The 12076-nt window shown below is 48.9% G+C and overlaps 1 protein-coding gene across 2 annotated transcripts; it reads right to left on the reverse strand.

The window, feature by feature from the left end:
- Positions 1 to 1129: 1129 nt before the first annotated feature.
- Mcl1 (MCL1 apoptosis regulator, BCL2 family member) lies at positions 1130 to 5570 on the reverse strand. Of its 2 annotated transcripts, XM_052179766.1 has the most exons (3): positions 4813 to 5560; positions 4309 to 4556; positions 1130 to 3631 (listed from the first exon to the last, which is right to left on the reverse strand). In XM_052179766.1, exons 1-3 carry the CDS (start codon positions 5444 to 5446, stop codon positions 3515 to 3517), a joined length of 999 nt encoding a protein of 332 aa, XP_052035726.1. In that variant the 5' UTR covers positions 5447 to 5560; the 3' UTR covers positions 1130 to 3514. The 2 variants fall into 2 exon arrangements, with proteins under 2 accessions (XP_052035726.1, XP_052035727.1); XM_052179767.1 differs by lacking the exon at positions 4309 to 4556 and having other exon boundaries at positions 3507 to 3631; positions 4813 to 5570.
- Between the last annotated feature and the right edge of the window lie 6506 nt (positions 5571 to 12076).

A 12076-nucleotide genomic window follows, 5' to 3' on the forward strand; every position in this document is an offset into this window, starting at 1 on the left:
CTCAACTCAGAGCTCCTAAACTGCAGAGCCGCCTCCTCAGGCCCCCACAACCCCCACTGTTAGAGCACTGCTCTATGCAGCCCATGCTGGCCTTGAACTCCAGGAGGCACTTCTGCCTCAGACCCAGGTGACGGGGTTATGGGCATGAAGTTAGTCAGTATGCCTACCACAAAGCAGCTATACAATAAGGTTACTGTCATCTAATATAAAACCCATGGAAGGGGGGACAGATATTAAAACAGACAAAATTAAGTAGAAGGTGCAGATTCTGTTTGCATGATTAGTGTTTGTGGCTGAAAACCAGTTATGCAAACCTGAAATTTGCACATTTCCATGGTGATTCACCCCACTTTCAAGGGATGTGACAAAGGCAGGATAGTCCTTCTAACCAGCTTATTCTTGCCTCCTTGGAAGGAGCACTGAAAACCAAGAACTACTAAAAACCTTAAATGATTAATCTTGTTCATCTCAAAAGGCGTGTTTAGTCATTGCTTTGCTAACCTTTTTACACACACCAAAAACAAAACAAAAACCAAAAAAACCTACCACACCCAAGATAGGGGTTTGGAGATGGCAGAGGGGGTGGGGAAGGGCATTAGCCACCAAGCTGGAGTTTGACCCCCAGGTGCCACAATGGGAACGGAGAAGGGAACCTTGATTTACAAGCTGAACTCATTGTACACCTCCTGCTATTGTTTTCAAGCATACTAAGATATTTGGACCTCCTAGGGGGAGAGCCTATGTGGGGGCGGTGGGTTGGGGGTGGGGGTGAACAATTTCTCCAAGTACACTGCCTGCAGAAGCAGGGATAACATACCCAAGATCCCAGCTTAAGCACAGCAGGATCACCATAGATGTTCAAGGTCAACCTTGGCCAATGAACTTCAGATACAAGAAACCTGCCAATGAGAAAGCCTGGTGTGCTGCTAAGCATTCACCACGACGCAAAAAAGCACAGAACTAGTTGAAGCAGGAATACATCAACCACAGTTTAAATTACAGGTACTATATTCCTTTGTTATAAGGCAAATCAACTGTGGCTTTTGCTTTTATTTCACTTACATTTGCTGACTTCCCTAAAAGGCTTGCACTAGAGAGGAAGGCGATAAGAAAAGACCCATACCACAGCTCACTTTGGGGGGAAAAAGGTTTATTTTCTTCCTCTGAAGAAACAGAAGTTTGGGAAACATTTACAACCCACAGTAACTTGCAGTTGGTCCTAACCCTCTCGGGAACAGTTGTGTTAGGTGCTCATTCAGAATGAAGGTGTTCACCTAGACAGGATGTACATGGAAGATGCTTGAAGACGGCATGGTTTTCCCTGAGAGATGTGTAAGACAAACAGAAGTTGCTGAGAGCCGTCTTTGCACGCAGCCCGTCCCTCTTCTCCTTGGAGGATGTGCCTCTACTATTCCAGCGTCAGCACTCAGACCACGTGCTTCTTCTCCCTCTAAGTCACTCCTTCCCAGGCACTGCAGCTCCCACGTCTTCATGGCCCCAGACCACAAACACCTACTAAGACCCTGTCTGCACTTCAGCCTTCACACCTTGTGAGCTGGGAGGTCAGGCTCCTAGTAAACACAACTTCCATGTCTGGATTATGAGAGACTAACCTTTCAGTCACCTCAACCTATAGGGTTTACTCAACTACATAAAGTGCTCTTAAGTCCAGAGAGAAACATAAATAAGCAAATTATGGTCAAGGATAAATACATAGGTACAAATCACTCCAGCCAGATGGCCTATGGCTGAGCCGGGCAGGCAGGGCACTTCTTCCACATTACATTCTTAGTCACTTGATTCATGCCTATTTTTATCTGCAGTCCTGACTAAAGGTCACATTTTGAGGCTGAAGCTTTCAGATGACCCTAGCTGAAACACGTTCAGTTTTTTAACAGTGGCGTCGGGATAACTGGGGTTAACAGAACCTGTGTTTCTCTAAACTTAAGGGAACATAGTCATACTTCGAGCAAACTAATAAAGGAATAATGCAGCTCACTCCAAGTTTTTCAAATTCCCAAGGGGACCTTTGATGTCTTATCTTAAATAGGATAACACTGGAAAACATGCCAATCCAAGAATGCCCATACCTGCTTACTGTTGGCCACAGGGCTCCAAGAGGAAGCATTACTATCCTTTCACAAGAAAGTAGAGCTGACTCTGATTAGGATGGGGAGGGTTTACTTCAGTTCAAAGTTTTGGGGGTTGGGGTGGGAGTTTTCATGTAGATAACTAAATTGGCCAGTCAAGAGCACAGGGAGGAAATGCAGACGGCTGTATCTACAGGGGACATACATAACCAGCCAACATGTAAGGGAAGGAGAGGAAGGAATGGTTACACCTAGAGCGACCAACACAGAAATCCAAAACAAAGCTTGGCAATCATTAGTAGAAAAGAAATACATACTTGTTTTATTGACACCAGGCTTAAACTTGTGTTAAACAAGCAAACCCTGTGAATAGCACCATGGTTAAGATTCTAACCTGCTTTACAATTCAGTAAGTCAACAGGGGACCCAATGTCTTACACCTACCTGTGATCCTTAAATACAAAAACAGATTGGATAATTAACCCTGCATAGTTATAAATCCCATTTCTTCAACTACAACCAGTCCACACACACAACCAGTTCTGCGAGTACACTACAACGGATGGCAGGATGGCAAAGTTTTAAAAAGCAGTAAGAAATACATTTCTAACTACAGAATCTGCAAATTTCAAAAGGGTATGGAAAAAACTAAATCCAAGACTTCCTTCAAAGAAATAGACTTTCTGTAAAAATATATACAATTTTTACAGACAAATACATTTCTTAAGTTTTCTTAAAAATCGAGGCTGTTCAGTTTTGTAACTAATTAGTGAACCTTAACTCAAGTACTTTTTGGCCACCACTAGGCTAATAAACTTGAGAATCATCCAAACCAAGCCAGAGCAGACAGGTCTAATCGTCCTGAGCACGTGGAACCTTGTAGAGCAGCACACCCGGACTGCTCAGAGAGCGCCTCCCTTCACATCTGTACAGCACTGCAGCTTCTAGTCACAGTTTGGTGACCTGTAGGTTACAAATCCACTTTACACAAGTCCCCAGCGTTGTTAGTTAGGGCTTCTCTCTCAACACTGAGCAGAGCAATGGATTCGGCATATTTACTGAATCTGTAACTAGCCTGATGACTGGCCCCTCTTCCATCTCCAGACAAGGAAGTCAGACCTTTCTTTCCATCCACCCCTTTCATTCATTCTAGAAGTCCTCCTCCTCCACGGCCTCCCAATGTTTGCTGAGAGGGAACTTTGCTTCATTCAGACAGTGACTCTTCCAGAAGGAGCACTTTTCCCACGTATTTATTCTGTTAGCCACAATCCCGTAGCCACTTTCTTTCTGCTATGTTGCTACAGTAGAACTGGACTGTTAATATCCTGGGCAGCTTCAAGTCCACCTTCATAAATACATTTGTTTCACAGAAGCATGTAGTTTGGTGGCTGGAGTTTTAAGAGTCACCTATTGCACTCACAAGGCTATCTTATTAGATATGCCAGACCAGCCCCTACTCCAGCAACACCCGCAAAAGCCAGCAGCACATTTCTGATGCCGCCTTCTAGGTCCTGAACGTGGAAGAACTCCACAAACCCATCCTAGAAAACAAAAAGAAAAGCACATTTTCAAGTATGGGTTTCTGCTGTTGTAACACTAAATACAAAGGGTGAATTAAAATACCCCCCAACAATGATGAACTGATTATCTACTCCAGGAACGCAAGAGACATTTCTGGAGTTCTTTCCAGTGAGTAACCATTCACGACAGTTACCCTACAGCAGTTGTATTGCACCTCAATTATTTTTACACAATTTGAGCAAAAGAATTGAGGGCCCATAACCACTCTTTGGAGCGCCATGCAGTATTTCTCCAATGGGTGAGTGTTTGCTAATGAGGATGAGTACACCTTCCAGCAGAGCTTTTTGGGTATTAACTTATAAAATACAGGCTCTACCCCTTATCCATTTGATTAAAATGAGGGGCCCACTGGGAATGTCATTTAGTCATCACAGGTGACTCTTACTTCTTCACGGTTTGAATCCACTGCTCTGAAGATTATCCAACTGAATTAGAAGAACCACCTACAGAATACAAGACCTTTTGGTACAATTCAAGACCGTCATAATCAGTTTTTCTCTGGACCTACCACCTACAACGACCAACATCATGCAACGAGATACATAAGTTGTGTGTGAAGCCGGAGAGGAGCTTTATAAGAAATATCCTGCACCCCATTTCCACTCCACGGTCCCTTTAAACCACAAGGCAAACTTACCCAGCCTCTTTGTTTGACAAGCCAGTCCCGTTTCGTCCTTACAAGAACATCTGTGATACTTTCTGCTAATGGTTCGATGCAGCTTTCTTGGTTTATGCTCTTTAAGTGTTTGGCCACAAAGGCACCAAAGGAAATAAGAGTCACAATTCTGCCCCAGTTTGTTACGCCATCTTTGAAAACATGGACCATCACTCGAGAAAAAGATTTAACATCGTCTTCGTTTTTAATGTCCAGTTTCCGAAGCATGCCTGAGGAGAAAAGCAAGAAACCTCATGGCCTCCTTTGTCTCCAGCCGGGCACTACCCTCCTGCCCACCCACGACGAGGGGACCTGGCTGTGCCCGCTCGAGAGCGGTCAGGCGGACCCCACGCCGACAGTGACATCCACCCTTTTCCGGCCTTTGAACCCAACAGCCAGATGGGCGGAAACAATGACTCACGGCCAGAATATTCTGGTTGCTGAGCCAGGCTCCGGCCCTTCCCGCTCGGCCCGGGCGCCACTTACCCTGGAAGGCGGTCTCGTGGTTGCGCTGCACGCCGTCGCCCACCCGCCGCAGGGTCTCGAGCGCCCTGCGGCCCGCCGCGCCGGCCTCGCCCAGAGGCTTCGAGTCCTTGGAGCCGGTCGCTTGCTCCCGCAGGTAGCACGAGATGATCTCCAGCGACTGGCGGTACAGCTCGTCGTCTTCCTCCTCGGGCGGCGGCGGCGTGGAGGGCAGCGAGCCGTCGGCTCCGGAGCTCTTAGCCGCGTCGCTCACGCGCTCCAGCAGGGGCAGCACGGCCGGGCGCTTGCTGATCGCCTCCGGCTCGTAGCCGTCCAGCTCCTCCTCGGGAGACATGATGGCGGCGGCGGCGGCCGACGCGGCCATGTCCTCGGGCGGCACGGCGAGGAGGCCGGGCGACTTATGCAGCCGCCTCTCTGCCGACGCGGTGACGTCGGGGTCCTCGGCGCCCACGGGCGGCGGCCGGGCGACCACCCGCGCGCCGGGCAGCAGAGTGGCCTCCCCTCCCCCCTCGCGCCGCGCCTTGGCCTCCTCGGCCGCCAGGCGCGCCCCTGCCGGAGAACCGCCGCCCGCGCCGAGGCTAGCGCCGCCGCAGTACAGGTTCAAGCCGATGACCGCGTTTCTCCGCAGGCCAAACATGGTCGGACGCCGCAGGCTGAGGGGAACGAGCGGGGAAGGCCACGACTCCAGACTCGAGGCAGGCGGAAGTCAGGAGTGAGGAAGGCTGTTCCCTGCCGCCGCCTTAGGGCCGCTCTGACGCAAGCGAGGACTTCCCGTAAAAGGGGAAAGGGGCGGGAGCTTCCGGAGGGCTGGCCCGGCCACTCCGGGCCTCTTCCGGCCTGAGCGCTCTCGCGGCTTTCGCAAAGACTTCGGTTGGCGGTGCGCGGTTCCGGGACTGGGCTCGCGGGTGGTGCATTTGCGTGCTGTGCAACTCTCAGCCCCGCTGGCCCAAGTGCTTGGCTTCCCCGGGAACAGGCCCTGCTCGGGAATGTCTGCTGCTTCGTGTCAGTGTTTGAATTTCAGGCCGCCCTGGAACTCTGTGTGGCCCAGCCTGGCCCTAACAGTAGGCAGTCCTGCCTTAGCCTTTCTCGGGCTGGCACGATAGGCTTGCACTACCTGCCGCGTTTTCATACCATACCAGTTCTTAAACATTTTTGTTTTGTGTATGTGTGGTTGTGTGCCTGCCTCCAGGTGGATGGGTGCTGGGAGCTGAACCCCTCACCTAGAAGAGCAGACAAAGCTCTTAATCCCAGTCTCCTCCACCATAGCATTCTTCATCATTGATTCGCTTAGAAATTAGGGGGAGTCCTGCTCCGCCATTTTTCAACTGTGAGCCCTCACTCGCTGTGTTCCAAAATGACTTTTCATGGACTACTATGAAGGAGTTATTTACGTGGAGCCTGCGAAAAGGTTCAGCTGGTGAAAGGCTCCTGCCACTGAAACCCAATCCTAAAGGCCTGAGTTCAATACACAGAACCCAGCTAAAGGTGAAGGAGTGAGACAACTTTACAGAGTTGTCCTCTGGCTGCCATAAGAGCCCAGCTCCCTACCCTGCCCGCAAACACAATAAAAGTCTAAAAATGAGCCATTTATAGTGGCTGGACCTATAGCTCAATTGGTAGAAGTGCTCACCCAGCCCTGGGGAGACAGGCTGGAGACTAGATTTATAGATTATTTTTGGCTACATGATGAGCCTGCTGTCTAAAAATAATGATGGTTATGGGTATAACTCAGTCGGTGGAGTTTGTCTACCCCTGTAGAAGTCCTGGGTTGATCCCCAGCACTGCATAAAATGGTGAGGAGCTTTGGTGTACTGGCTAGACTTATGTCAACTTGACACAAGCTGGAGTTCCGTGGACTGGTGGTCCTGGATTCCATAAGAAAACAGGCTGAGCAAGCCATGGGAAACAAGCCAGTAAGCAGCTCCTGCCCATGGCCTCTGCATCAGCTTCTGCCTCTAGGCTCCTGCCCTGTGTGAGTTCCTGTCCTGATGGCCTTCAGTGATGAACAGTAATGTGGCAGCAAGCGTAAGCCAAATAAAGCCTCTCCTCCGCAAGCTGCTTTGGTTATGGTGTTTTGCCACAGCAATAGAGACCCTAACTAGGACACTTGGTCTACACAGGAAGCTCTGAGTCAGAGGGTGTTAAACGGTGAGAGCTTGTCTCAAGCCAAATAAATAAATAAATAAACAAATATCAAGCCTTGGCTTTAAAGCCCTGATAAGTGGCTGCCCACCTCCACTTCCAGCACTCGGCTGATGGCCCAGCGAGCAGAGACACTGCCCAACCCCGACCCACACGCTGGAAGGGAAACGGATTCCTGAACAAGGTCTCTGGCCTCCACACATGCATTAAATCTATACATTTTTGTCTTTGGTTTTTAGAGACGGTTTCTCTGTGTAGCCTTGGCTGCCCTGGAACTTGTTCTGTAGACCAGGCTGGCCTTGAACTCACAGAAATCTGCCTGCTTCTGCCTCCCAAGTGCTAGGATTAAAGGCATGCACCACCATTGCCTGATATAAATAGATAAATATTAAATTACAGTACATGAAGAGACAGAACCATACGATTATTGTAGGACAAGATCTAGAATCCTAGTCTTATAGGATGTGACAGTATTTTGCAGTTGTAGTGACTAAAATATTTCTGCAAGAAACTTTTAATCATGAAACAACAAGTAACCACAATCTGAGATGGGATATATACAGGAAATGTTGCAACTGAGAGGAATTCATTTGTGTTAGATGATCTATAGGAAGGCTTGCCCAGGTTGGTCCCTAATTGGAAACCATCTTCCTGCCTTGGCCTGCTGCATTCTAGAAGTATAGTCAGGATACCAGTTGGCACACTCAGCATGACCTTAAAAAAATATCATTTTAAATTATGTGCGTGTGGGCATGAGTGCAGATGCATCTGGAAGTCGAGGCCTGTGAGGCAGCTACTTAGCTGAACCTGGGTGCTCTGGAAGAGCAGCGGGCCAGCTCGACCCCCTGGGCCATCTTGCTGTCCCTCTTTTTTTAAAGCTCTTAGACACAGAGTGAGATGTAGCCTTGGCTGGCTTGAACTTGCTGTGTAGCTGAGGATAGCCTTGAGCTAATTAATTCTCCTGCTTCTTCCAAAGTTGCCCCACAGACCTAGTGTGGCTTTGGACTCTCGTGTATGCAGTTGGGACACATGACACTGAGTAGCATGATGTATGTTCTAATTCAGTTTCATTCCTAATTGTGGGGTTAGGATGAGTCAACAGACAGGGCTAGAGGCAAAGGCATAGCTGAGTCTGCCACAGTGCAGAGTCAAGTCACAATGTTCTGGATGGCTGCAGTCTGTAGAGCTGTAGGCCCAGCTTGCCAAAGCCACGATTGATTCCGAATCCAAAGCTAGCCTAAGCCGCAGCAAGAATCTCTGTCTCTCAGAAACAAAAACAAAACAAAAACAAATGCCAGTGCTAGGAGGGGTGACTTATCCCGGGACTCCGCCAGGGCTTGACAGGCAGCAGGGCAGGAGTCCAAGAACATCCTCTCTTACTGTTACATAATGGCTCTGAGGCCAGCCTGGGCTACCATGAATTCCCGTCTCAAAAACCAAAATAACCAAAGACATTAAAACCAAAACAAACTCAGAAAGAAAGAGACCTATAATGAGCAGTGGAAGAGGACAGAATCCCTTTAGAAGCACAGGAGGGTGGCTTGCGGGGAAGGTGTGTGCCCGCCAACCGGCTTGATGAGGAGTCAGATCCCAGGAGCCAGGGGACAAGGGGACAGTGGAGTGCCTTGGGCTGTTCTCTCACCTCACAGGGTGCATGACATACATCTCCCAGAGTTTGAGGCTACACTTTACAGGCCAAGCCGTGGGCTAGCCGTCAAATTGAAGAAGAGTCTTATGTCCTTTAGGGTGGAGGTGTGTGTCCTTTAAGGTTCTGAGATCCAGGGTGGGGCTGGGAGCAGTTGATGGGGTGGCAGCTCACCTGGCATCCAGAGAGGCCTGGGTCTGACCTGTAGTACTGCACAGACAGATGTGGAAGCGTATGTCTGTAATTATGAGACTGCAGGGAGGAAGGCACCAAGCTTAGAGGCTGGAGCTCACCCACTTCCTGGCCAGTTTACCTATTATAGGACCCGGTTAAACAGGAGCAGACGTCTCCACTCACCCCTCCAAGAAAGAAAATACAACAACAACAACAAAAAGTATTCGTTTGTTTGTTTGTTTGTTTGTTTTCTTGAGACAGGGTTTCTCTGTATAGCCCTGGCTGTCCTGGAACTCATTCTGTAGACAAGGCTGGCCTCGAACTCAAAAATCCACCTGCCTCTGCCTCCCAGAGTGCTGGCATTACAGGCGTGCATCGCCACCGCCCAGCCAGTATTATATTTTCTAATAACTTCCATGAGTGTCACAGGGATCCTGCAGTGGTCACTGTAACAGCGTGTTAGCCCAGGCAGGTCCCTTCAACCCCTTACATAGGTGAGGCAAGTATTTTTATGACTTTTCTTTCAGACAGGATATCATGTAGCCAGAACCAGCCTCAGATCACTATGTAGCTGAGGATGTCCCTTTATGAGTCTATTTTATCATTTGTGTGTGTGAAGGTGAGTGCTTGGGGGACACCTCCTGGGAGGAGGCAGTGCTTCCTCCCACCATGCGGCTGGCCGTGGATTGATTGAATTTATGTCCTCCCACCTGGCAGCCCCTCTGCCCGCTGCCTGGACCTTGAGTTTATGATCCTTCCGCTTCTACCTCCAGCAGCTGGGACTGTGGGGATACATCACCTCGTCTAGTTAACTAATGTGAGGTTGTTTTATTTTTAAGTTTGTTTGTTTGTTTGTTTTGGGGTTTTCAAAACCAGCTTTCTCTTGGGTTGGAGAGATGACTCGGTGGTTAAGAGCACTGATTGCTCTTCTGAAGGTCCTGAGTTCAAATCCCAGCAACCACAGGGTGGCTCACAACCATCTGTAACAAGATCTGACTCCCTCTTCTGGTGTGTCTGAAGACAGCTACAGTGTACTTAGATATAATAATACATATATTAAAAAACAAAACAAAAAAACACCCCAGCTTTCTCTGTGTAGCCCTGGCTGTCCCAGAACTCTGTAGACCAGGTCGGTCTTGAACTCAGAGATGCACCTGCCTCTGTCTCCCCTGGTGCTGGGATTATAGGGATGGGGTCACATGTAAAGTAATGGGTTTCATTATTTCCATATATTTATGCCACTATACTTTGCTGCTATTCCTCTCCCTCCCCTAAACTCCCAGTAATTCCGTTTAAACTGTGATCTCCCGAGGGGAAAGAGGTAGCTCAGAGCAGTGCTGATGAGCCGGGAGCCAGCCCCGGGGATTGCCGGAATGGGAGTGAAAGTATCAACAGGAGAAAAGAAGACACAGAAATGTAGCAGATTAAGGGGCAAGTTAAATCCAAGCAGCAAAGAGCAAAAACTGCTGTTCAGCCTAGCCCTTCCGCATTCCGGGGTGTGTGTGTGTGTGTGTGTGTGTGTGTGTGTGTAGACCGTCACTACAGCAACCATCTGCTTCCTGTCGTCCTATGACCTCATAGCTTGAATTGCTTAAGTGTGGCTGGGACCCCAGTGAGTGCAGGCTAAGGGAAGCAACTGGTCTGGCTGAATGAGGAAGACTGTGCAGGAAAAAAACAACATTGTTTTCGCCTCCTGGCTCCTGTGAGCCTCACAGTCTCTTGGCGCCTCTCTTCCAGGCCTAACCCTCAGGTTAGACCTTTATTAACATACCCTGCAGGGGCCCTCCACGGTGGGACTCACCTTTAATCCTAATGTTTGGCAGATGGGCAGGTGGGTGTGGGGACATATCATCTCAAAAAGAAAGAAAACCTATGTCCCCATGTCACCTCCCACCAAAGGCACTTTTCCTGGTCTTCCTGTCCTTACTGCTTCTCACGGGAAGAAAAGGGGTTTTGGGAGCTGGAGAGACGGCTCAGTAGTTAAAAGCATTGACTGCTCTTAGAGGGGTTCAGTTCCCAGCAACCACACAGTGGCTCATCACCGTCTGTAATGGGATCCCTCTTCTGGTGTGTCTGAGAACAGCTACAGTGTATTCATATAAATAAAAATAAGTCTTTAAGAAAAAAAGAAGAGAAAAGGGTTCATTTGTTTTTGTTGAGGCAGGGTTTCTCTGGGTACCATACCTCTGGCAGTCCTAGAACTTGTTCTGTAAACCAGGCTGGCCTCAAACTCCGATACGCACCTGCCTCTGCCTCCTACTGTGCTGGAATTTAAGGTACGTACTGCCACTGCCAGGCAAGAAAAGACTTTGTTTTTAATTTGCTGGTTCTGAGGATCAAACTCAGGAGGGGAGGCAGACACTCTTCCAGTTTGTATTTTTTAGGGAGTGGGGGGGGAGGGGAGATATCATCTCTATAATCTAGCCTTGAACTCTTGACCCTTCTCCTCGATGCTAGGATCACAGGGCAGCTCCAGATTTAGGCAAGCTTTCTTTGCTGACCTATGACCTCTGTATGTATGTCAGCCTAAAAGGTCCCAACCTTGATTTAAAGCAATCACAGGTAAAGCTAAGTTTTGCAAATATTTTGTGATATTTTTACCAATTATGTAAACTTTTATCCAATTGGGGGATCCCCTTCGTGAGCAAGAGGAAGGGCAGAGCTGTGGCTTCCCATTTTCACCCAGGTGCCACTTTCGAGGCCACCCACTGAGGGGAAAAGAGGGGAGACTCCCATCTTCTTTGTGTGTGTGTGTGTGTGTGTGTGTGTGTGTGTGTGTAGGGTATTTGTCTGGATGCATGTCTGGAAGTGTGTGCTTCAGCTGCTAGAAAAGGGGATTGGGTCCCCTGGGACTGGAGTCCCAGACGTGAGCAATCATGTGGGTGCTGGGGATAAAACCCTGATCCTTTAGTGGAACAGTCAGTCTCTTAACTAGGAAGCCATTTCCAAAGCCCCAGGAAATCCCCACCTGATGCTGGGGTAGCCCCTGAGGAAGTAGGAGGGGAGGCCTGTCAGTGTCACTGAGGCACAGAGCTGAGGCCAGGCCCTCCTTCCACAAGCAGCTCCAGACTTCTCACTAGGAAACTCCAGGGGGCATTTGGCAATGTTCTGTAGTATTTGTAGATCTCTCTTTTCTTGATACAGGCTCTTGTCCTGTAGCCTTGGCTGGCTTGGTGTAGTCCAAGCTAACCTCAAACTGAGTGATCCTCCTGCCTCTGCCTCCTGGGTACTGGCGTTACAGGTGTGAGCCGTCATGCTTGGCTAGTGATGTTAGTAAACATCTTGAAAGGCATAAGGCAGCCCTCA

The sequence above is a fragment of the Apodemus sylvaticus genome, chromosome 4 (genome assembly GCF_947179515.1).
Source record: "Apodemus sylvaticus chromosome 4, mApoSyl1.1, whole genome shotgun sequence".
Lineage (NCBI taxonomy): Eukaryota > Metazoa > Chordata > Mammalia > Rodentia > Muridae > Apodemus > Apodemus sylvaticus.

What these genes read in the sequence shown, in the direction of transcription:
- Mcl1 (XM_052179766.1), bottom strand. Translation starts at nt 5,446, where the DNA reads ATGTTTGGCCTGCGGAGAAACGCGGTCATCGGCTTGAACCTGTACTGC. An exon ending in CCACGAGACCGCCTTCCAGG is followed by an intron (nt 4,557 to 4,812) that starts GTAAGTGGCGCC and finishes TTTTCTCCTCAG; the next exon opens with GCATGCTTCGGAAACTGGAC. An exon ending in TTGTCAAACAAAGAGGCTGG is followed by an intron (nt 3,632 to 4,308) that starts GTAAGTTTGCCT and finishes TTTGTTTTCTAG; the next exon opens with GATGGGTTTGTGGAGTTCTT.